At 40.4% G+C, this 26,847-nt stretch overlaps 1 protein-coding gene and 1 long non-coding RNA gene across 3 annotated transcripts; one reads left to right on the forward strand and one right to left on the reverse strand.

Moving 5' to 3' along the window:
• Positions 1–2,626: 2,626 nt before the first annotated feature.
• Positions 2,627–23,505, reverse strand: LOC121639594. Its single transcript, XR_006010219.1, has 3 exons — positions 23,495–23,505; positions 14,201–14,203; positions 2,627–2,702 (listed from the first exon to the last, which is right to left on the reverse strand). It is a non-coding gene; the product is annotated as an uncharacterized LOC121639594 (long non-coding RNA).
• On the forward strand, positions 10,434–26,847 carry gal3st4 (galactose-3-O-sulfotransferase 4). 2 transcript variants are annotated; one of them, XM_041984851.1, is made up of 4 exons: positions 10,434–10,706; positions 15,447–15,563; positions 16,178–16,478; positions 23,956–26,847. In XM_041984851.1, exons 1-4 carry the CDS (start codon positions 10,684–10,686, stop codon positions 25,048–25,050), a joined length of 1,536 nt encoding a protein of 511 aa, XP_041840785.1. In that variant the 5' UTR covers positions 10,434–10,683; the 3' UTR covers positions 25,051–26,847. The 2 variants fall into 2 exon arrangements, with proteins under 2 accessions (XP_041840785.1, XP_041840784.1); XM_041984850.1 differs by lacking the exon at positions 10,434–10,706 and adding an exon at positions 10,747–11,209.

The following is a 26,847-nucleotide window of genomic DNA, read 5'->3' on the forward strand; positions in this document are numbered from 1 at the left end:
TTTGTAATAAATTTTTCAAATATTTGATTGTCTGAGTTCTGATGGAAACAGCAGCCACATAAAACCTGATGAAATTTGGTTAAACTCAGTGAAGATGGATGCATTAGGACCCGAAATGACTGCAGATGATTAGAACTAGTCCTCCAACCATAGGAGCAAATCCTCCAGGAGGATCAAGAGGAAGTTCACTGAGATGAAGATCAATAATCATCTGCGTCTGCATAAGATGATGATCGCTGAGGAAAGCAGAAGAAAAGAAAATATGTTCATTTTTATGAGGAACACATAAAAAATAATGAGTGTTACCAGCTCAGACAGACGAAAAATGAATAAACAAACATATTAATAAATGAATGCAGAGAGTGGGCGAAGAGACACGTGTTATCCCGACCACCTGAACTGACTAACCTCATAAAACAAACCGAAGTCAAATCTATCACAGATACAAAAGACAACATGCTATCCCCCTGCCTTGGAAATGTTTTAGATTAAATATTACTGGGCAGATGATACAGAGGCCTCAGCTCATATCAAAAGACCACTATGACATGACCGATTACACTTGAAGCTTTGGACATCACTGTCAGCGTTTCACTGGCTCAGATTGTTTCATTGCACTTTGAGCCAATGAGAGATTTAATTTTTTTTAATGTAAACTATGATGTGCATCAAGGAAGGAGCCAAGATGGCATCCAGTTCAGATGTATGTTTTGTGTCTCTCTTAAAATTTGGCCTCAGTTTTTAATTTTTCCCTGCTGCATACCTGTGAACTAAATGCTTTTGTTTCGGCTAACTAGCTCTCTTGGAGGAGCTCAGGGAAAATTACATTCAAATATCGAACAGCAGGGGGGGAAAAAGACAACAGATACTTCAAAGATGAAGAAGACATAACCTTAAAGCCTCTCTCAGACACACTGTTGAACAGGTAACCCCACGGACCCCTCCATGCTAGAGCTGCAAACAAAAATTATTAGTGCCATCACCATCAGAATCAATGAAATGGCAGACAAACTCGAAGGTATGATTAACAGCAATACTAAAATGATTGAAGATCTTTAAAAATCCCTGGAATTTGTTCCAGCAAGCACAATGACTGGGTAAGAGAGACGGCAACAACCCAAAACCAATTGCAGTTATGGTTTAATTTGCCCTAAGGTCTGACAGAGAGAAGAAACTTCGCTTTGGTGAAGATCTAACAAAAACTAGGCTACAGCTGCACCGTGGCCAGCTGTGGAGAAAGCGTGTAAAGAAGATCACAGGGCGTACTTCGTCGACCAAGAGCTTTCGTTTCCAGAACCACTGACCTCATCCACTCAACTCTACTGACTCTATGTATAGGTTAAAAATACAAACTGTGGATCACCAGCATCGCTACCATCACCGATTATAATACAAAAAAAAAAAAACAACAACACACTGGTTGTTTTGAAAACTTGCAGGTTTTAAACTGAAGTTTTCTTTAACATTTAATGACTTTTTTCCCCTTCTTCTTTTTAGAAACACCCATATTTTTTACTCTGTCATTCATAATGTCTTCTCTTAAACATGTTTTTAGTTAAAAATGTTGGTAGCATATACCAGTGTTTTGCAAACCTTTACCCGTCACAGGTTCACAGGTTTGTTGCAGCTGTTCTCAGAAATTTAAAGAATTTAAGATTGGTATCTAACACAAGGACTTTATGCAACATAGTAAAGAGAAATGCAATATTTTTTTTTTATCTAATATTTTTACAAGAAGTGCATTCTTGTGCATGTGACATAAAGTTATAAAAAAAAAATCAATGGGGCAGTGACATCTGGTGGTCACATGGCAAGAACCCAGCTGGGGTAGCCATCCTGAGAGACAACTTTAAGGGTAAAACATTAGAATCAAGAAGCAACCCAAATGTTCATTGGTTGTTAGTTACTACTGTTGAAATAGTTAATCATCAGTTTGCGTTGAGAAATGTCTGTGGTTATAATTCTCCTTTAATGCTTGAAGAATCATCAGCTTTAGTATAAAATTTCCCACTGGCATAAGTTATTTTAGGACGCAGTCTCAATATGATCTGGTCTAATTCCTGTAACTGATGCACACCTCAAAACCATAAATCCTGAAAATAAATTACTTTACTATTGCAATTGTATGCAACTTTTGGATATTTTCTAGCATCAGAGAAAACAAATATACAGCTTTACAAGGCTGATTTTTGGCTAATCTCAACGGAACTTGAACCACGTATTTGTGAAGTTGAAATCTCTTCTGCTATCATGACTAAAACAACGAAACTAAAACTTCATATTTATGAGAATAGAAGGAATGTATAAAGATTGTTGGCTACTGGAATGAACAGCTGAACTCAAATATCAACAGTCGTATTACAAAATCCTGGCAGATGGTTTTAGTAAACAAAGAATATGGAAAACACTAAGAATTTCTGAAATTTGACATTAGAAAAAAAGGAAAGAGCTTCTAAAAATTTCCATAAAAATTCCAGAATCAAGCAATAAATTAAAAGAAAACAAGCTGTAGCAATCTCCTTTGTTTTCTTTTTAGATGTGTCATAAAATGAGCATTCTTGAAGAAGAAAATGAAAATGCAGTTTGGATTATTCATTATTTATTTTATTTATTAAAAGAAATTCAGCTATTTTCAGAAAATGAAAAAGCATTTCTGTTAATCCATTTAAATTTGAATTATGTTATAGATTTGCTTCCATACACTCCATACCCTTCTGTTCCATTGTCTTACTTTACTTCCACTGATGTGCAGAAATAAGAGGCAATTAAAGTAATCAGTCCATGAATTATTTTTCAGAAAAGGGCAATAAGGATTATTCACACTGTCAGCTATCTGGACATAGTCGCCCACTTTTATTGCAGTCAAAATTGTTAAAATATATAAGTACAGTCACATTGCAAACGGCATAAATTATATACAAAGTTGCTAATATGTTGTTACCACACAATATACAGAACATGTTTACAAACAGTTAGGGAGGTCATTTATTAAGAGGGAAAACTAACTTTAAAATTAAAAGTATCTGTACATATAGAAACAGATTTTGTGTTTTGTTCTGTGGGGTCAGACTTTGGTATGAGTGTATGAGTTAAAACAATGTACAAACATAATATATTGTAAGAGTAAATATAAAGAAAATGATACAAGACTGAAATGAGATTTTGACTTTTGAATGTCACAAAATGTGTACACTGTTCATTTCTGTCATTATTATTATTATTATTATTATTATTATTACAAAGACTGTCGTCTTTGTCTTTCTTTAAAAAAAATGTATCTGAATGCTTATATTAATATAATTCTAAAAAACAATGTCTAATAGCATGAGACCTACTAAAACTCTAAATCAGTGCAAAACATTTAAATATATCAATGAATGAACCCCCTTGTGCATTATTTGTAAGAACTGTTTGTTCGTGTTTCTTTTAATGTTTATTATTGTTAAGCTGTATGAAGTAGATTGATGATTTGTACATCTACTGGAATTTAAACATTCTGTTTGGAACCACTCAATAAAACAAACAAACAAACAATTAAGGATTCTTCAAAAATGTTGGGTTGTGTGGTTAAGATAGAGATTAGGATAGTGAATCTGATGCATTTTGGTGATATTTTATTAAAATACTGGACCAGAATGAAATATTGTCACACTGCTTCAGTTGTGCTGTGGCGAGGTTGCTATGGTTTCATTTGTCCAGCAGATGCCACTGAAGCCTTGAAGCTTTCAGTCTTTGTTCAGCACGATGGTAAGGAAAGCCTCAGCACTTCATGAGGCTTCAGCTTTCCATCACTAATATTTAACATAAAAAATTAAACCTTATATGGACAAATTAGGAATTGCAGTTAATTTAATCAAATTTTTACAGTTACTTTATTAGAATATTGAAATTAATCTCTTCTGTGTTATTTTCTTATTTGCCTAATTTATCCGGCGGGCCAGATTCGACCATCTACTGCAGAGATCCCCATCTCCGCTCCTCAAGGCCGACTGTCCTGCAGACCTTTCATGTTTCCCTGCTTCAGCACCTGACTCAGATTGTCACGCCCTCACCTGGTCCAGCCAGGCACCACAGCCTCCACATCCAATTCCCTGATCATCCACACCTGTTCCTTATCATCTCACCCTGCCACATTCACTCCAGTCCTGCCCTTCAGCCAATCAATCCCCGGATCCCTAACCAGTCACACCTGTCTCCCATTGGCTCACCAGCCCTTATATACCCCAGCACCACAGTCACTCCCTGTCGGACCTCAACCTATGCACCTGATGGACTCTCTCCTGCTCCCTTCCAGGCTCCATGGTTCCTGTATCTCCAGTCCATGGTCTGTCTCAGTAAGATCATTTATCTAAGTTCTTTGTAATAAAGATCTGTTAACCTACCATTGTCTCTGAGGGGTCCATGCATTACATAGGTTAATAGCAAACTTGTGTAGAGCTTGTCAGAGATCCACTTAAAGACCCACTCTGGTGAAAATCATGTTTTTCATGTTGTTCACATGTCCATGTGGCATTTATCCGACACTAGAGAACATATTGTGTGAAAATTTTAATCAAAATGGCTTTTCTGAGTATTTCTGCATTTCAATCATTGTGGTGGGCAGAAAAAGACAAGCTCACACAGACCCTCATTTACACGTCATAAACCTACAGGGCGGGGCCACAAGCTCCTGCCCCGCCTGTTCTGAAGACGAAGAGATGGCAGATCGACACGTATGTGCAGTAGCAGGTTGCTAATCACATTAGCTTTCATTACTTACCTAAAAACATTACTGTGAGGGAGCAATGGATTAGGTTTCTCAGTCATCACAATATAACAAACCATGTTGGTTTGCAGTCAACATGGGTCAGCTTAGCTCCTATGTTACATGCCTTTTTTTTTTCTTCTTCTTCTTTTTGCACTGCTATTGATTGGTCAGTGCCTAGCATGCAGCGGCAGCACATAGTGGAGAACCGACTTCGTAGTAACAAGAAGAGAACAATTTAAAGCTTGTTAGGTACTCTCCAAGAACAGATAACTTTGGTTTTCTTCTCAAGGTGGCGAGAACAAAAACAAAGTTATCTGGTTATTTCATATTTTAAGACAAAATTAGTCTGTGGTGGACAGTATGGTAAACACCAGAAGAAGACCATCCTCCATGGCTGCTGTGGCATTTCTGTTCATGTCAAAGCAGAATAGAAGAGAATCTTATTATTTTCTTAATGTGTTGGAAATCTGGAAGGACATGTACAGTTCTTTACTGTTAGAACAACAATGGAAAACTTTATTTGTGGAAAAAGTAAAAGGGAAGAACACAGGCCCGTACCTCATTTAGATTGTTCCTGTGTGACACAGCAGCCTTTTACAATGGAAGGGAAACAATGGATTTTGTTCCAACAACAATATGACGGTAAATCTAGGTGAAAGGTTGTCAGTCCGGCTCCAAAGACTGCATATTCATGTTTCCATTCAGATTAACGTGGAGCAATGGGCTGACGTTTATTATGTCAATTAATGCTAATGGACTAAGAGACAAGTGGATGCACTGCTGCTGAGAGTAAATTACTAATCTAGTAATTACTAATCTAGAAATTTCCAAGAATTTAAATTAATAATCTAGTGGTCAGGTCGCTAATCAAATTTTCTAATCTTGATCCAGTGTCCCATCTGTCTTCTCTCTAAAGTTCTGGGAAAGCTTGTGATATCCAGTCATAATATCTCATTCCATCTCCCAAGGTCCAGGTGCAAACAGTGGAGTGTTGGGCCTTTCAGAAACAGGACCGAAACTTTGGAATTCCCCGCCCCTGGAGTTGCGCTCCATCATGGACCTGCCTCTGTTTAAGGCCAGACTGAAAACCTGTTTTCAGATCAGCCTTTGACACATGATAGTGGTGTCACTTGTGAAACTTGTGATATTTAAAATTTATAAGTGTTCTATGATTGTATTCCTGTTTTTATCACTGTCCAGCACTTTGATCAACTAGGGTTGTTGTAAAGTGCTTTTTAAATAAAATTTGGTTGGTTTGATTGTGTGAAATTATTTTCTCTTATCAGGGCAACATTGTGAAAGATCACATGCTGTCCTGCAGGCTAAAGACTAGAAATAACATTGAAATCTTATAGCCTTTGCAAACATTTCAGCCTATCTCTTTACCAACTTTTAAAAACTTATAACCAGATGAGAGTTTTATACTCCAGTGTGGAATGTCAGTTATTAAAATCAGTTTCTGTCAGATCAATCATAGTTTACGTTCATTCATTGCTGTTTTAGTCTGCCTGTTTTATTTTATATAAAACTGCATTTAGCAGCTCAACCTTTTAAATCCGAGTCAACATCCAGCCAATACTTTTTCAGGACAGCCTCAGGTATGAGGCTAAAATTATGTTAAATTATTGAATAAGGCCAATCAAAACAACAAAACAACATTCATTACTAACACTTTGTAGGAATAACACAGATCAACAGTTGTGAAGCCTTTCCTCATATAATTCCCTCAAACCGTGGCTTCAGGTGAAAAACTACTGGTAGCTTACCTTAAAACCAACTAGCATCCTTGCTAGCATAGCACTAGCTTAGTCAGCGCTAAGCAACATAAATACTGAGGTACTCTTTGAGCATCTTTATAGTTTATTTTTAGCTTTATCTCTATCTTTTAAAATGTTTGTCATAAAAATCCTTTATAGGAATGTTGTCTACTTCCTTTATAGGGATGTAATCTACACCCTTAAAGGAATGTCTACATCCTATAAAAGTATGTCATCTACATCCTTAAAAGGAAGGCCATGTATGTCGAACATCATCTAGAGCAGAAGCTGCCATCAGACGGCATCTCAGACTGCTGCTGCTGCTGAACACAAGACAATGAAGGTATTCAACATGTATTTTCCAGGTCAGATGGAACAATGCAGGCTTTGCTAAGATGAGGTTGTCGCTCTGCTCCTCCAGCTACGGGGAAGCAGATGCCATCTGAAATATGTTGTGCTGCAACAAAGAGGAAATTGTTTAATACACAGGACAGAACAATCCAATTCTAACCCAGGAAGTTCCAGAAAGCAGTCATGCTCAATATTACCATTTTTAACTTAGACTTTGTCCTTTTGATAATGAAATGATTTATGTTTATTGATGTTATTGATAATGAAATGGCTGATTGGAGCCAGAAACTCTGTGATCAGCTCCAGCTGGTTGGATTAGGTAACATGAAGCCAAGGTGTGGGCAGGTCAGTGGGAGGTGGTGCCATGCTCCCTAACCTCCTTAACAAAGACACTGGTTAAGTGATTAGACTTCTAAATATGGAGTCAGAGCTGATCCTCCTCTGGATGAGCTCAGTCACTGTGGCCTCTTTGTACAATATTTCCTTACTAGGTCTTTGTTTATTTCTTTACAACTGTTTTCTTCCAGAAATTTGCTCTTGGAATGATCTTTTCCTTTAAGACATATTATTTTAGATGATTATTGACCTTGTCTGGTTAGGATGAGCTAACCGGCTCAGGGTTTCTTTGAGAGCTCGTCTAGATTCATCACCATCAACATCAAGGAGCAGCTTTCAAGCTGGACAAAGCTGATCAACGTCCACATGTTCAGGAGATAGGCTGAGATGGCTGGAGGTTGGCGGAACTGATCCACCACATCTAGACTTTGCACATCAGTCCTCTTGGTGTTGATTTAAAAGTGATGCACACAAGTTGGTCATGTTGCTTTTTATCCATGAGTCTGTTTTGTGGAACATATCAGTCCAAACCAAAGAAATTGGACATGACTTCCTGCTTGCTGCTTGGAAGGGCAAATCGTTGAAGAAGCAGATCTGTAAATCTGTAAATGGCCTTGGTTCTAAACCATAGACTGTATATAAAAGATGGACGGAGCCTCCATGACGTCACCCGTAGGTTTCTGAAGGTTTCCCTAATTATGCCGAATTTCAAGATTACATAACATCCAAAAGGATGAGTTAAGAAAACATTTACCCCCTTCACAGTTGTCATGAAGGTAAACTTGACCTATTAATCGTAAAATGGATTTTTGTACCAGGTTTTAAACATGTTTATTTCCGTTGTCAAGTTGGTCTTTTTAACATGGGAGTCTATGGGGGTCTGCTCTGTTTTGGAGCCCCTAGTGGATGAGGGATGAACTGCAATTTTTTGCACTTCCGCATAGGGTTCATTTTAATGGCAGAGGTTGCCGCTTGTTGTAAACTGGTCTGAGTTCTACAGAGTTTTACATGTTTTATCTCAGACACTTACACTTTATATTATAGATATAATAAGAAGTTGAACACATCTCTGACAGCCCTGTCCATCCCTTTATGACCACAGCATAATATCTTCTGATGGATACTTCAAGCAGGATAATGCACCATGTCACAAAGCTCAAAACATCTCCAACTGCTTTCTTGGGTTCATGGTAAATCAGTTAACTGTGCTCCAATGGCCTCCACAGTCACCAGAGCTAATTGAACAGAGCAGCTTTGAGATGTGGTGGAGCACGAGATTCTCATCTTGGATGTGCAGCCAAAAAATCTGCAGCAAGTGTATGATGCTATCATGTCAGCATGGAGCAAAACTTCTGAGGAATGTTGACACCAAGAATTGGGGCAGCTCTAAAGGAAAAAGGGGTCCAACCTAGTACTAGAAGGGGGCCCTGATAAAGTGGATCTATTAGATTTGAGTGGGTAGATATGTCAAAGCTTTGACCTGTATGCCACCAAGAGTGCCTCACTGCTAGGACTGTAACAATCATTTAATTATCAATGATTCAAACTGAAAATCTGGATCAATCACGGATGTACTTATGTTTAAATATACGGAGGATTTTTTATTTTTATTTATTTTATTTTATTTTTTTTTTTGATGCCACATGCCAAGAAGTAAGAACACAACTTGCTGTATGTCCACTATTTTCCTCTTTTTTGTTTCTGGGTTGTGTTTTGTTATAATTCAAAGAAGGTGCAATGATGTCACGCTATTACGTAGCTGACACACCAGGCTGGCCACAGTCCTAAACAGCCCTAAACAGAATTGTATTTGGGGGCCCTGAATCACCTCCACCACCGGTGTTTCAATATTAACTTGCTTCCATCATATCGGTGTGGATTTTAATGTTACCATGGCAGGAAATTCAGAAAAATGATCTGGTATTATTTTCATTTTTTAATGTTTAGAGTGATGTATGAGTGGGGCATGTTGAACTTGTATTTAAAAGTAGTGAAAATATCAGGAAACACAGCATGTTTACAGTAAAAAAAAAAAAAGTTAACCAGTTCCATTACTTTTGTATTTGAAATTTGATGTATAAAAGAGGTATAAAAGCATGCAAAAATGCAATCTTCCATAACAACACATGCTTAAAACTGTAGCTGACTACTTGACCACTTATGTTAGTCAAACTCAATGATCTTAGAGCACTCCACTACACAAAAAAAGCACATGCACTCTACAATAGAGGCAATTGCCCACAGTAGGAATTGAGTGTAAACCATGAAGTTTTCATGGTTGGCACAGGACCACAATGAAAATAGTTGAGGTTCTGTTTGTATTACCATTTTTATTTGAAATATAATTATTTGATGATATATTTGTTATTATTGTAATTTATACTTCTGAGAGTAAGTATGTGTGTATGTCTGCATGTGCAGATTTGTGCCTATGTATGTAAATAAAGTCATTCAACCTCAAGTGGGTAAATGTATAAAGTAACCAAAGTGCCTTATTCTATAACTGCAGGTAGCCTACATAACTGCTTAAAGAAGTATTACATGCTAAATATCATGTTCTGGTACAAGTAAAAGATAAAAAAAATCTGTGATTAATATGTGGTTAATTGCGAATTAACTCAGGACACTCGTGATTAGGTTATGGTGGTTGGGTTAATTTGTCACTCTAAATTCTCCCTATGGAGCGAGTGTGAGAGTGTTGTTTGCCTCTCTATGTTGGCCCTGCGGTAGACTGGCGGTCTGTTCAGGGTGTACCTGCCTCTGGCCTGCTAATTGCTGGGATAGGCTCCAGCTTCATATTTCGCGTTAACTCATTCATTGATTGATCCGTTATTTATTTATTTATTTAACACGTATTAACGCAGTTTTTTGTTGTTGTTGTTTGTTTTTTGTTTTGTTTTTTTGTCAAACTTCTTACATACTGGCCACATGCAGAGGCTTGCAGTACAATGTCTCTGATGTAATCAGGAGCGAGCGGGTTAATTAAAATGAAGAGATGTTTCCTGTCTGGCACTTTAAAAAGACGAATAAGAACATTTGTCTTTGTCCGTCAAAAGCCATGCAAATCGGCCAAAAAATGTAAAAGTTGCCCGGTCAAAATTTTACTCAAGTTAAAGTGCTAAAGTACTCACTTTTAAAAAATATTCAAGTATTCAAAAGTACAGCATATCTTTCATAACAAAAAAAAAACTGTTTTGTAAAAAGGCTTTTACTTTGATAGCAGTCCGGAAGTGCCGCTCTCCCTCACTAGGCTCCTTGCGCTGGGTGGGTCTTGGCCATCCACTGATCCTCGGTGCTCGGAAGGAGGATTTGAGCCAGGATCGTCCGCGGGTCTGCATCCCACGGTCCGGTCCAGGTTCCGCTCGGATCCGCGGGGCTGCCCGGAGTCCATGGCCTGGACTGGGTCCGGATCCGCCTCAGCCGAACGTCTCGAGATGCTCCGAGCTGTCTGCACCCGAACAACAACACCGACACCGGCACGGGGACACCGCGATGTTTTTCAGACGGAGAGCCAGGTAACGGCGGCAGCCCGGGGGTGTGGGGGTGGGGGTGGGGGCGAGAGACTAAGAGGCGGAGGCCTAAAGCCCCGCGGAGGAGTTCGTGTTTGAGTTCGAGTAAGATACACTGATTGTGCTGAGGGAGGTTCGGTGGAGGAGGAGGAGGAGGAGGAGGAGGAGTTTGGTGGTGAAGTCGCCTTCACACGCTCAGGCCTTCTGAAGCTGATCTGTTCCATCTGCCGGAGCCAGGCCTGCACGCGTCCCAGGTCCCACAGCTCCGGTCCGGTCTCCCGGTCTTTCGGGTCCTTCTCGGGGATCATGGCTGCTGCGGCGCTGCAGTGGGCTCGTGCAGGTGTCAGATCCTTTGTTTAGGAGCGGCTTCGGTTAACTTAATTAGGTTTTAGGTTACATTATTTTCTAAACAAACAAAAAACAGATTTAATGATCGGCTTCAGTAGATGGTGTGAAGCAGGTGCAGTGACAAACCACCATCATCTTCATCATCATCATGTCGGTCAGTGGTGAGTTTCTGTTAGTGAAGTCATCCTGGATCATTTCATGGGTCATTTTACATTTTATGGATGACCAATGTAAATTTAAAACAAATTTCGTCAACACATTTTTTATTTCTAATAGAACATTAACGATAGATGTTGAAAGTGAGACAATTCATGAAAAACATTAGATTAGATTAGATTAGATTAGATTAATTTTGAATCTATTGATGGCAACACATCTGTAAAAAGTATAGTTCCAGGATGATGTTTACCATCATGTAGCATCCCCTCTTCTCTCAACAACTGTCTGCAACGTCTGGGAGGTGAGGAGACCACTCGCTGGATTTTTAGGAGCAAAATGTTGTCCTATTCTGGTCTAATGCAGGATTCCAGTTTCTCTACAGGTCTGGACCTTGGTTGTGGAATTTTTTGCTTTCTTGATGCTCTAAATGTTTTCTGTTGGTGAAAGATCTGTACTGCAGGCAGGTCAGTTCAGCACCTGGAATCTCCTCCTGTGAAGCCATGCTGTTGTAATGGATGCTCTATGTTGTTTAGCATTGTCTTGCTGAAATCTGCAAGGCCCTCCCTGAAAGAGATGTAGTCTGGGTGGTGTTTGCTGGGGATGGGGGGTTGACAGCCGACTGCTGATGGCCATTCACATGTCCGCCATTTACGGTGGAAAGTGGTAACAGGTTTTAAGTTCTCTGGCCTGGTACTTTTGGCACCTAAAGGCCCATTTATGCACCCACGTACATAAATAGGGAGGTCTGTTTCATATGTTGCCCTCCTCATGCGTCTTCTGGTTGTTAAGTCAATCCCTTCAATATTAGGCAGTGTTAAGCTCAGAGTTCACTCCTGTAAGCGGACGTCAGTTTCAGACACTGTTGTTAATGCACCGCTAGGACTTTTTCCAACCGGCCAACACGCCCTAAACACTCGCATATTGTCTGTCTTCAAAACCTCACACAATTTGTACAACTGTTGTGATCATCTTCTTTTTTCTTCTGCCTTTTTTTTTCTTTCTTCCTGCAGCTAAAACCTCGTCACATGATCCAGTGGGATCATTACAAAAACATTTATTTATGTACGTGAACTTTCACAAACAAGACAACCAACATGCTAAAGTTCATGGAATAAAATCAGGTTGCAGCAAGACACATTTAGAAGATCAGTTCAGGATTATTAACTATCTGTAAAACTCAGTAAGTGTAAAGAAGGTAATAAACTAAACCCTGTCAGGGGGTCTAGGAGCACCCCCTCCCACCTCCCAGACAATTTATGCAATTTTAACATGTAAATTAAGCATTTTTGTGTCCTCTGAGAGGAAAATATAAGATAAAAGACAGCACATTAACAGCATGTGCTTAAAAAAGTTAGCATCTAGAAAACCTGCTTTGTCCAGCTTTTTAAAATACTATGACAGCAGGAAGCTGAGTTGAAGTCCTTCACCTCAGTGTCGATCTCAGTCTTTAACCAGGTCCATCTGCACCTCATCCCTAAATCAAGCTGGACTACATAAACAGCATCATCCTGCTGAGAGGGGGATCCCATAAGCAGAATTAAGGGAAAGTCTCACTTATTTCTGGCTCATCAAAGTGAAAGTTCTGTTCCATCATCGTGGCTTAAATGAGTCCCAGCTGAGTTACCATGGTAACTAGTGCTGGAGAACCAGTCTGCTCCGGGCCAGGATAACTGTACAGCTCATTCAAGTCTCGTCTCAGAGAATGTCAGACGGGTCGAAACGGGTTCCTCCATATGAACCACCAGTGCTCTAGCACTGCCCCGGGATGATTAAAAGTTAAATCGATGTCCGATGCTTTGAGCTGTCGGCATCTTTCTACCATACCACCTCTTTAGTCCTAATAATGATTTTGCCTGTTTGTGATGAAAATATTTTTTCATTCTTTGTATGGATCCATCAGCAGCATTTGATCTGATGATGAGAACGGCACTCTGGTTTTACTTTACCTTAAATCTTAAATTCTTAAATTCTTGTTCTCATGAGAACAAAATGTCGTTATTTTGTTCTCACAGATGTGGTTGCAGACATCTCGCGGCTTGTTCTTGATGCATCAGCAGAGCAGAACTGTCTTGTTATGGGGCTCAGAGAAGTATTGTGTGATGGGAATGACATTTGAAAGGAGCATGGTTAACACAGAAATGCATGAAGCGGAAAGTTGTCACTTCTGCATTTCCGATGATGCAAGCTTGAATAGATAGTTTTAATTAACAGCAGACTGAAGTGGTGAAAAAGTATGAAAATTAATGTGTGTATATATATATATATATATATCTGTGTGTGTATATGTGTATATATATATATCTATATATCTATATATGTGTGTATATATATATATATATATATATGTAAATGGACTTGAACTGATAAAGCGCTTTTCCAGTCAGTTTGACCACTCAAAGCGCTTTACACTACTTATCACATTCACACACACATTTACACCCCGATAGGCACATTGGGGGGCAACATGGGGTGAAGTGTCTTGCCCAAGGACACTTCGGCACGTAGTCAGTGGAAGCCTGGAATCAATCCGCCTACCTTCTGGTCGAAAGACGAGTGCTCTTCCTCCTGAGCTACAGCCGCCATATATACATATGTATAAGTATATATGTATGCATGCATTTATTTTACACCAAGTTGGTCAAATGGTGGAATAATTTAACCAAAGGACATAACTTCATGTTTGGCCAAAGACATAAATATTGTCTGTGATTAAATTATCAATACATTTTTAAAAAAATATTGTGATATCATTTTTAGGTGGTAAAGCTCATCTCTACTCCATAACATTCGCGACAGCCTAGCGACCAGCTGAATGTCTTCTTCTGCTTATTAGAGGTTGTTAAGCCTCTGCGGTTATGGGGTATAACAGACTTGATTTTAACTTTATATTTCAGCTTTAAAACATTTCACCCTTTTACAGTTTTTAGACCCAGTTTGTTTGAGATTAGTGAACCACTGTCCATCATTACATTTGAGAGACTCAGTCATGTTACTGACTTATTGCAAATTGACCTAATTACTTGTCAAACACTCCTCCAGTTGTTTTTGATTTGTACACTAACAATTACTACCACACTACTAACCTGTTCCAGTTCTCTACCGATGTGCTGTTGTCGTCATATTTAAAATAAGCTCATATTGTCCAAGAAATGTAAAAATGTCCTGTTTCAGCATCTGATATGTTGTTTATGTTCTATCAGGAATTAAATATGTGTTAATGAGATTCTGGTTTCGGACTTTTTTGGAACTGAGGTAGTATTTTCTACATGCTTATCTGTGTATCAGTAAAACTATGTGACTGGTTCACATTCCTGCGGCATGGCATTGAAAACGAGCTGCAACCTGCAGAAGTCATATGATAGAACATGTTTGGTGTAAATAAGAAAAACTTTACATCATCCAGCAGCTGTTGTCCTGCTGCACCTTCAAAACTCTTCACTAAAAGACGAAGAGGAGGATGAGGAGGCTTCAGTTTCTGATGTTGGTACGGAAGAGGTTCCACAAACACATGACCTGCATTAAAACAGCTGTGGTGGAATCTGGTGGCACCTCCCTCCCTCTGGGGTCTGACCTCATCGGAGGAATTTATCTTCTGAAAATTAAAGAGGTTTTCAGATCAACGGAAGAAAAATCATCTGAAAGAAAATCTTTTCTTCATACAGACAGGGTGAAGCGTACAGTAGTTACACAGGAATAGGAGATACTTTCCTATCTTCATCGTCATCAACATCATTATCATCAGATGGCATCAACTGATCAGATCTATATTTTGGACCTGAACTGGAACCAGTGTAAGGATGTGGAAACTTTTTCTGGTCCTTGTGAGGACATGTGAAGCAGTATTCTGGATCTGTGGCAGGTTTTTTTTGTTTGTTTGTTTTCTTCTTCTTTAGAGAGAAAACTGTAATAACTCTGCTGCAGTAGTCGAGAGTACTGAAAACATGATGAAGTTTTCTAAATAATATGGTTCCTGCTTTAATATAGCTGTTAAAATAAGAATTTAGCTCAGTTAAGTAAAAAACATAGCAAAAAGAAAATGACTGACATAAAATATAAAATAAATCAATGATAAATAGTATCAACACAAATAAATAATAGTAAATAAATAAAAATAAATTGATTTAATTAAATCAGTAAAAGAAATAAAAGACCAGAAGCAGAAGAAATTTGCATCAAGGGGTTAATAAGCTAACCATCCTCTCCTCGTCTTCCTCCTTTCCCTCCTCCTCCTCCTCCCAGGATGCTGCGATGGTTGGTGTGTGGTCGGTTGGGTCCAGTGTGGATGTGGAAAGCTCTGCTGCTTTTTGTGGCCATTGCTTTCGCTGGCCAGCTGCTGGGCGTCATCTTCAACAAGAGGTACGGGATTTCTTCTTCTTGGCTGCTTTTAACGTGAGCTTTACTTTGAGACAGTTTAGTGATAATCTCTGTTGTCCTGACGCTGGAACAAAGTTCCATGAATCTTTGCACAGAGAATGTCCACATGTTGATTCATGTTTTTCTGGAGGTTTTTGTTCTATATTTGTTCTATATTATAATATGCTGAAGAAACGAGGAAATCCTTCTTTTTCCTGTTTCATCCTCATTTACTTAAACACAGTGGTATCGGTGGCGATGCTTCCACTGCTGATGATATTTTAGAAGTGGAGTTGTATATAACCAGTAACCGAGGTGTTATTTGGGCAGCCATGTCGTCCTGCTGGGTCTGAGCTCATCTCACTGTTTTCCACTAATACCAACGTTTTCATGTGCCGCTGCTGGAAGTGGTTCAGCAGAATATCAGATAGAGAGGGGAGAGTGGACCTGGGTGTTTTTGCTTAAAATGTTCAGATCTAGCTACCACATATCATGGGTGTTTGTTGGATCATATGATTATTGATCAATAATCTTCAAGACTGAACTGTTCGACAGAATGTCTAAACTGAAACAGGATCCACTATTAAAACACTCTTTTCTCTCCACACGTCCTGCAGCAGTGGCCAGCCAGCTGCTCATTCCATCTTCTCATCCTCTGATGGCCATGGGCCTTCTCTGGGATCCTGCCGGCCCCACACCCACATCATGTTCCTCAAGACCCACAAGACAGCCAGCAGCACAGTGCTCAACATGCTGTACCGCTTCGGAGAGGAGCACCACCTCCGCTTTGCCCTGCCGCTGGGCTACCAGCTGGGCTACCCTCTGCCCTTCAACGCTCACAGGGTGAAGGGTTACCGAGGCCCGAGAGCTGTGGAGTTTCACATCATGGGCAACCACATGAGATTCAACAGGCCAGAGGTGAGTTATCAACAGAAGGAGAGGGGGAACACCAATGGAGGAATGAATGGTGATAGGCATGGTAGCTTTCTATAGAACCGCTTCCCCCTACGGTCTGGCTCTTTACAGAACTGATTGGTATGGAATGGTACGTGACAGTACAGGTCGGCATGAGACGGGTCATTACGGGACGGTTCGGGACGGTTCAATGCGAGATTGTACGGGACAGTATGGGATGGCACGAAGCGGCTTGGTACAGCTCAGTATGGGATGGCATGATACGGGTCATTTCGAGACGGTACAAGATGGGTTGGTTTGGGATATGCATAACTGGGAAAGGTGCCAGAATATGTGATCTAAGCTGTTCTACTTATTTGGGACCTTCTGTTGGGGTCCCACTCTTAGCAATCTATAACCCTGATACCACCATGGGGGTGAGTCAGTTCACATTTTTTATTTGCATTTCCACAGACAAAAACTGGAAATGATACCAGAATATCTGACCCGTCCTACTTTTTCACCGATAAAGGGTGGAGCTTAAATAATCATCACTTCCTGTACAACTCAGCAACATGATCAAAGCAGGAAAGGGCTCCATGTTTAAATATATGGTGGATTTTTTAGTTGTTAAAATTTCTAGGTCATGTTCTTAATAATTAATGTATTATTTAATTGTACTGTTTTATCCCAGTAGGATTTTTATCATTTTATTATATATATATATATATATATATATATATATATATATATATATATATAGGAATATCTACATAGGTGTACAGAGACCCATTTTCATCAACCATCACTCCTGTGACATATTCTGTTAGCTAATCCAAGTTTATCATGTTAAAAGGCTAATTGATCATTTGAAAAGCCTTGTGCAATCATGTTAGCACAGCTGAAAACTGTTGTACTGATTAAAGAGGCAAAAAAAATGGTTTTCCTTTGGCTAGTTCAGTATCTGGAGCTTCAGCATTTGTGTGTTCAATTATAGTCTAAAAATGGCCAGAAGAAAAGAACTTTCTACTGAAACTCGTCAGTCTATTCTTGTTCTGAGAAATGAAGGCTATTCCATGAAAGAAATTGCCAAGAAACTCAAGATCTCCTACAATGGTGTGTACTACTCCCTTCGAAAAACAGCACAAACTGGTTCTAACTACAACAGGAGGAGACGTGGGAGGCCCCGGTGCACAACTGAGCAAGAGGACAGGCACATCAGAGTCTCTAGTTCAGGGGTGGCCAACGTCGGTCCTCGAGAGCCACAGTCCTGCAGGTTTTCCATGCAACCCTGCACCGACACACCTGACTTAAACTAATGAGTCATTGTGCAGATTCTTATAGGTTGTTGGATCCAGTTAATTTGAGTCAGGTGTGTTGGTGCAGGGATGCATAGAAAACCTGCAGGATTGTGGCTCTTGAGGGCCGACGTTGGCCGCCCCTGCTATAGTCTGAGAAACAGATGCCTGACAGGTCCTCAACTGGCAGCTTCATTAAATGGTACCCACAAAACACCTGTCTCTATGTCAACAGTGAAGAGGCGACTCCAGGATGCTGGCCTTCTAGGCAGAGTAGCAAAGAAAAAGCCATATCTGAGACTAGCCAACAAAAGGAAAAGATTAAGATGGGCAAAAGAACACAAACACTGGACAGAGGAAGACTGGAAAAAGGTCTTATGGACAGATGAATCTAAGTTTGAGGTGTTTGGATCACAAAGAAGAACATTTGTGAGACGTAGAACAAATGAAAAGATGCTGGAGCAGTGCTTAACACCATCTGTCAAGCATGGTGGAGAAAACGTGATGGTCTGTGGATGCTTTGGTGCTGGTGAAGTGGGAGATTTGTACAAGGTAAAAGGGATACTGAATAAGGATGGCTATCACTCCATTTTGAAATGCGATGCCATACCCTGTGGACAGCGCTTGATTGGAGCCAGTTTTGTCCTACAACAAAACAATGACCCAAAGCAGAGATCTAAACTATGCACCCTATTGAGCTGCTGTGGGAACAGCTTGACCGCACAGTGTGGAAGAAGTGTCCATCAAGCCAGTCGGACTTGTGGGAGGTCCTTCAGGAAGCATGGGGGGAAATTTCCTCAGATTACCTCAACAAATTGACAGCTAGATGGCCAAAGGTCTGCAAGGCTGTAAGTGCTGCAAATGGAGGTTTCTTTGATGAAAGCAAAGTTTGAAGGACAAAATTATTATTTCAATTACAAATCATTATTTCTAACCATGTCAATGTTTTGACTACATTTATTGTCCTTATCCATTGATTTTGCAACCCATTTGTTTAATAAAATGTGAGTTTTCATGGAAAAAACATGACATTTTTGGGTGACCCCAAACTTTTGAGTGGTAGTGTATATGAAGAAATATTTATTTATTTAATTATGTGTTTAGTGCAGGGGTCTGTAGCCTTTCCAATCCAAAGAGCCATTTTCCCCTCAGCCAGCTAAATAAAACTCCTTTAGAGACGCAAATGTTACGAGACTTTTCAAAAATGCAACTTAATATATATTTTTAATGAAGAGCCACCATAGAATATTTGTTATTTTTGAAGAACCACATTTTTATTTCCATTTTTCGAGAAATCGAGATAGCTTGTTTTGAGTTAAAAGCATCTTTTCTTTTGCATTTTGCACAGCTGTAAACTTGTTATGGTCATTGAAAAGTATTTTTAATTTATTTTGTTTTAGGAGCATGTAATTTCAGTCAGCTGTTTTAATGCACATGTGCTTCTGATCCTTAATAAAAGTATATTTGGCACTAAAGGCTGTAAATTAGAACTGTCTTTTTGGTTACTTGACAAAAAAAAAAAAAAATCAAGATATATATCTTATATCGTGATTCAGGTAAAAATATCGAGATATAAGATTTGGTTCATATAGCCCAGCCCTATTTGTGGAAAATAATTTTCCAACCTAATGACAAGAAAGATAGATTTAAAAAAAATATTTTAGCCATGTATTTAGATGCATTGTAGAAGGTCCAGAGAGACACTTGCGGCTCCAGAGTCGCAGGTTTGAGACCCCTGATGTAGTGTTTGTAAACCAAAATTTACTGCATTTTCTCTATGTAGCGTAGGCCTTCTTTTAAAGGAAAGAGACAATTTGCACGTAACAGTGCGATTAATCGCGATTAATTGCAGCATGTCATGCGATTAATTGTGATTAAAAATTTTAATCGTTGCCTAGGACTAATTTTTAACCAATAAAACATCTCAAACGAAATTCCTTCAATGACAGTAGATTTGGTACACAGTGTTTTACCAGAGAAGGAGAAATAGCGTGCCACTCCTCACTGGAGCACGAATGTTTACACCTTCACCTCCCTGGGGGATTTATAAATAAAAAGGAAAAAACAGAAAACTTCATCTGGTTTTCAGCAGGTTTACATGTTTTCAGACGCGTGCTTTGTGTCTGCTAGCAGAAGAGTAATCACCTGTGTGTGCGTGCACGTCTGTATGTGCGGCATTGGGAAGGAACCCCCCCCCCCCCCCCCCCCCCATGCACACAGAGAGTAGTTATAACAGTGCGGATAAATAACAGACTGTTTAGTTTTTCAGAAAATGGTAAATAGTAAATGGTCTGCTTTTCTGTACCTGGAATGATACCCCAAAGCACTTTACATTATACGTCACAGTCACCCATTCACACACACATTCACACTGATGGTGGAAGCTGCCATGCAAGGCGCTCAACCACGACCCATCAGGAGCAATCTGGGGTTCAGTGTCTTGCTCCGGGACACCTCGACATGAGCTCATGCTACAACCCTCAGCTGATCTTAAGGCTCTAAACGGAGTGTAGGGGTGTATGGATGATAGTATACAAACACTTAAAACACTTAAAAACAATCAATAAAACCTTTGACATGAAAACAGACAGGAAGCCAATGTAAGGAACGCAAAACGGAGGAGATATGTTTATGCCTCTTAGTTTTAGTCAGTAGGCTGGCTGCAGCATTTTGTACGCTCTGTAGGTGTAGAAGAGATCCCTGGTCCAGTCCAACACACAAAGCATTACAATAAAGTTACAAATGCGTGGATTGCTCATTCAAAATCAGCCCGAGCAAGATAGGATTTGATTTTGACAAGTCCTCCTCTGAAAGAAGCTAGCCTTGATAACAGTGCTAATGTGTTTGTCAAATTTAAGTAAAGGGTCAACCATCACTCCCAGATTCTTCACAAGAGGATGGCAGTAGGAGGACAAAGAAACAAACACACTGTCATGTCTATACAGGAGATTACTCTGTCCGAACACCAAAATTTCAGTTTTATTCTTTTTTAGGTTCAGAAAGTTAGCACTCATCCACACCTGTACATCGGTTAGACAGTCCTGCAGTGTTTCTGGCATTTATACTACACTGGCTAATATAGGCAGATAAATCTGAATGTTGTTTGCAAAACAGTGAAAACAGACTTTATGCTTATTAAAACAGAACCCAGGGGGAGCATACTCAAAGCGAAAAGAGCAGGTACTAGTTTTGACAGCTGGGGGATACCATAAATTAGTAAAGACACAGGAAGAGCACTGTTCTAAATTCCCAGAAAAGCTCCCGTTGGAGAGATGGGACCGAAACCAGTTGAGTGCTGTAGCTTTTATTCATGTATGTGTCTCGAGGTGGGTCAGAAGGATGCTGTGATCCACAGTGTCAACAGCTGCAAACAAGTCTAAAAGCATGAGGACTGCAGATTTTCCTGTGTCTGCAGTTAAAAGAAGATAATTAAAAACTTTTAAGAGAGCAGTTTCAGTGCTATGCTGGAATTTAAAGCCAGATTGGAACTTTTCACCAGTTTCATTAAAGTCAACGTAAGCCTACAGCCCTTAGAAAGACCTTAGAAACAAGTGGATGTTTTGAGATGGATCTAAAGTTAGACAGCACATTTGGATCAAGGTTATGTGGCTGGACCACAGCATGCTTAAGGGCAGAAGGAAAACAGCCAGACATCAAAGAAGTATTCATTAATAAAAAACATCTTTAAACAGATGTCTATGGATAGTATCTAGTGGACACAAGAAGGCTTTAACTGTTTAACAAGTTTAGTCAGTTCACATAGAGACACAGGCTCAAAACATTCAAAGGCAGCATGGCAAACTGACGGAGCCACTGGATCTACAACAGATAAAGGGCGGCTGATGGTACAACAATGTTTCTGTCACATGGACTTATGAGAGATTTCAATGTGTTAAAAAGCATCTGAGGTTTGTGACAAATTGTAGAGACAAGATTTGACAGGAAAATACTTTTCACAGCTTTAACTTATCTCTGTTATTCAGCCAGCCTGTCTCTTAGTATTTGCTGGGAAACCTGAAGATGGTCTTTCTTCCACTGCTGCTCAGCATGCCTACATGAGGTTGCAAGTATGCTCATTTAACCAAGGTTGTGTCTTAGGCTTGTTTCGCTTTAGCCTAAATGGGGCTACAGAGTCCTTAAAATAAGAAAGGAATTTATCCAGTGTAAGTTTTTGTAAGTCATATCTATACGTTTCACTAAAAGTACCAGAAAGCAAGCAGGCTGTCTGAGAATCTATGGGAAAATGGGACTGACCCCATTTTGCAGCGGAAAAAAACAAATACAGTAAGTTTATACATAGTGTTAAGTTTATTGTCTTTGGCCAGAAGTCTGGATTCACAGCAAACAACAATCAAAAATTGGTCATAGTTCAGCGATAGGCCTGTCAAAGTCTGTAAAGTCCTGAATAAATCTTGTTAAGCTTTGGAGGGCGATACACCAGAGCATACAGGACTTGAGTATCAAAGCTTATAACTAAAGTCTGAAGCTCGAAACTGGAAAATGAATCTGCTGGAACCTGCTGACAGGTGTGGATGGATTTGTACAGTGTTGCTAGCCCGCCTATCCAAGTAGAGTCACAGACGTGGAACCACATCTCTGTAAACAACATAAAATCCAGATTTCGTGATATGAAGCGATCACGTAGGAGAAAAAATTTGTTAGTTAGCGATCTAGCATTTAGGAGGCCTAAGCATAATCACATCCTTGCAGGCCTGTGGATAGCTGCAGTGTAGCTGCCTGAGGCAGCCAAGGTGCAGAGCATGGGGGCTTATTGGCCGCTTGTGCAGTGTTGCCTAGCAGCAGATGAAACAAACCGGTGTCCAGGCACGTGGGAGCCACAGGCTGCATCCACTGCAATCCATATGCTTTATGGAGCACTGGATATCCAAGTGTAGAGAGGAGAGGAGTAGTCCCAGAACTGGATCTCAAGTAAGCCTTAAGTATTCACTAGAATGTCTCCACGTTTTCCAAGCTTTCTGGCCTGCTTCCTCCTTGAGACAGGTGAATGCAGCAGGTAAGCTGGTACTGAGGCCAGACAAAGAGAGAGTCTAAAGGTTTGATCATCATAATTATGGTTGAAAATGCCTGATGAGATCTATTTAGATCAATGAGGATCTAACAGTCATACACTAGCAATTCGGAGATCTTTTGAAACATAAAAACACAAAAATACAGCAACAAGCAACAATTTAAGCAGAGCAGGTAGACGACTGCCGGTACACCCTGGCGCCATCTTGCCAAAAAAGGTACGAATAATCCACCATACCTTGTCGGACCTTCTCGCCGACTTTCTTGCTGATCATGGTGTCGGGTACTTTGACTAGTCCATGATCCTGCTGGCACATTCTTGTGGCAGCAGTGGGTCACGATGAAGGTAAACGGACATTTACCTTTCATTTTAATATTTCCTGTACCGCCAACTAAGGGTCCAACTAAGGGTCGCAGAGAAGCCTATCCCAACAATTAACAGACAAGAGGCAGGATACACCCTGGACAAGTCGCCAGTCCTGTCCATGGTGTACCCTGGGAAATTTACCTTCATGGTGATATTAGTCTGTGATTGACACATCACAAAGACTGCCTAAGCTGTGATAAATTTTAGTGTGTTTGCATGTTTGAAGGACATGTCATGATGGTGTACCAAATGATGCTGTGAATTAATGCTCTGTGTACATCAGTGGCCAATCAAATGCACTCTTAATGTCCTGGATTCTTTATGTAGATACTAATGGTAGCGGCAACAGTATTGTGTTGGCTGAAGGTGGCAAGAGGAGCAAGAAAAATGTGGATGTACTTATTTATAATGTAACTTGTTTATAAAAACAACACATTATCGGTTGTTAATGACTATTTTGTTTACAAGAGAGATGAGACACAACAAACACAGGAGCTCTGCAAGATATGCTGGATACATGTGGCAACCACCAGGGGAAACACACTGAATCTCTTCTGCCACCTACAGGACAACCACAAGGATCTATACAAAGAGTTCCTATACCATAGTAGCACTAAAACGTTAAGACCAGGTCTAGAACCAGGACCAGGTTTAGGGCCAGGTCCGAGACCAGGACCAGGACCCAGGTCCTGCCCATGTAAAACCTGTACAGGTCAATCTTTGCATGGATGAGGTAATGGCTAAAATGTTTGGTTATTTGTGGGTATTGCAGCCAACATGATCATAAACTGCTTGTTTTTTCTTCTAGGTGGAGAAGGTGATGCCTGAAGACACGTTCTACTTCTCCATCATCAGGGACCCCATTGCCTTGGCCGAATCTTCGTTTGCCTATTACAAAGAAGTGGCGCCTGCCTTTCGGAAAGCCAAAGGTTTGGGTGACTTTGCCAATGACCCTAAGAAGTACTACGACCCTCGTCTCCGCAACAACCACTATGCCCGAAATCTGCTGTGGTTTGACTTTGGTCTGGATCACAACGCTAACTTCTCCATGTCGCTGGCTAAACATGGTGAGGACGTGATCCGGCGAACCTTCTCACTGATTCTGGTGTCGGAATACTTTGACCAGTCCATGATCCTGCTGAGACATGCTCTCTGTTGGCCGCTGGATGCCGTCGTCTCCTTCAGCCTAAACGCTCGACAGCAGAAGCCCGGCAGCATCGGAGGGATGAGTGGGAGCTGGATGGGCAAAGCAGCAGCTGCGGCTGCTGTTGGTATTGGAGCTGGACATTCCAATGCCAAAACACCACCCAACCTGTCCCTGACAGAGGATCAGCGGGAGAAGCTTCGGCAGTGGAATGCCTTGGACTGGTACCTGTACAAGGCCTTCAACCAGACTTTCTGGGAGAAAATCAACAAGTTTGGTCAAACACAAATGGAGGAAGAGGTAGCTCTGCTCAAGATGCGGAGGGAGGAACTGGCTCATGCTTGTCTTAGAGATGGTGGGAAGCCCGTGGAGGCACATCGGATCCGAGACAAAAATATCCGGCCTTTTCAGAGCGGTTTAGTGAAAATTCTTGGGTATGAGCTCCAGCCGGGGCTGGACAATGCCACCAGGATGTCCTGTCTCAGGATGATCAGGCCCGAAATCCAATACAAAGATGTATTGGATTCCAAACAGTTTCCACAGGCCATCAAGGCTCAGCCCTGGCAGCAGAACCAGGGCCTGATGGCAGCAGCTGGGGTCTCTTTTCTAAGACAAGATTCTTCCAGAAAAACCGAGAAAGAGCCAGGAGAGGCTGTTGGAAGGACTCTAGAGGACAGAAAGAAAGACTGGGACGGGAACATTTTAACCAGGAACAACCAGACTTTGATACGAGGGCAGGAAAAAGAGAGGTTTAGATAAGATGAGTAGTTTTCTATCTAAATAAGATCAACTGACACATGGACGTTGGGTTTACACATAAGAAGAAATGAAGCTCTTCTTTTGCACTTCCATATTTCCTCGTTTTCCTAAATACTCTCCATTTAGTTGGTGTCATTCTAGTGGCATGTTTTTCAGCTGGAGGATGAACAACTTGTTTTTATAAGAAGCTGTTAGTGATGGACACCTGTTTTATGGCTGTAAGAGGTCAAATTTTCATGTTAAGCTCAGTGTTCATACATAAAACTTCCATGAAGGTTGGCACACTGATCAGCCACAACATTAAGACCACTGATCCGTTGATGTAGAGCTAGACAGGTTCTGACCCATTAGGGCAGGAAGATGTGGTACATTCCTGGGAAGTTGGCAATGACATGAGGAATTGTCATTGTTATTCCCATCAGTAGTTTTAGTGTTGTGGTATTAACTTAGTTATGCAGTAGGAGTATAAATCACAGACCACCACACGATACATCAATTCAGTGTTTGCCACATTCAGTGATACTACAGTCTACATCGTTTTATCGATCCACAATACCAGTCAAAGTCAAACACACCTGCCCATTCAGATTTAATGAGGGGTTCTGTCCAAACTTTTAATGGTTCTGTGGATCAATGGATCAATGTAGACTGATATATCAATGTGGATCGATTGGAACAACATATCAGTGTGGATTGATGTAGACTGATGCAGATCAATGCAGAATGATTAGACTAATGTATCAATGTGGATTGATCTAGATCAATGGATCAATGTAGAGTGATGTATAGTTTTGGATCGATGTATCATTATAACCTGATGTTTCGATCTGGATCGATGTATATCGATGTATCAATGGATCAGTATAGATTGATGTATCGTTGTGGATCAATGGATCATTGTGGATCTGTTGGAGCAAAACATTGATTGATGTTGATTGATGCAGGGCAATGCAGAGCGATTGGATCAACGTATCAATGTGGATCAGTGTTACATTACTACTTGTACAAGATCTCTTATTAACAGGTGAATCAGTTCTGATCGTCCTGCAGGTATATATTTATATATCTTTTCGACGTAGTTGGATTTTATCAGGTCGTGGACGTGATAAACATATATATAGTTCTTTTCTGGATGGTCTTGGTGACACTCCTTTCTATTGGTTTGCATGTGACTCTAGTGGTGATAAAGAGAGAGGTTAGAGTAAAGCAAGCTAGGTTCCACTGCTGATGTGGTCTATCAGTCATTATTGTGACATTAATTAAGGTTTTCTTGGATTAACTTGTTTTGAAGATGGTGTTGAGCTCTATCCAGCACCAAGAGATAAAAGGTTAATATTGAAGAAATAAAGGACCAGAACAAGGATAATCTGGGTTTATCTTTGTGCACTGGACCCTGTAGTGAGTCTTAGGCCAGCTGTGAACCAGACAACAGCAGAGTGTGAGAGTTGTCAGGTTGCAGCAGCTACTCAGTAAGGTGTGTTAAGACACATAGCCTTGTTTTTCCTTCAGACCTTCTTCTCCGTACGTCTTCGCCCACGCGGTACGTGTTCGGAGTGGTATACATGTGGTACGCCAGCATCCTGCAGGGAATTTGGTTTGACATCATCACACACACCTCCTCCTTTGTTTTCCTAAGTGAAAATGCTTCCTCACGTTGTGTGTGATGTCAGCAAGGTGGAGGTGAATTCAGATGGTGGCCATACACCGCGACTGCCATCTTACTTGAAACTTGTTGGAGACGATGATCTTCATGTATGTTTAGTTGGTTTTAATAAAGAAAAGATTTGTTTAACTTCA

The sequence above is a fragment of the Melanotaenia boesemani genome, chromosome 5, assembly GCF_017639745.1.
Source record: "Melanotaenia boesemani isolate fMelBoe1 chromosome 5, fMelBoe1.pri, whole genome shotgun sequence".
Lineage (NCBI taxonomy): Eukaryota > Metazoa > Chordata > Actinopteri > Atheriniformes > Melanotaeniidae > Melanotaenia > Melanotaenia boesemani.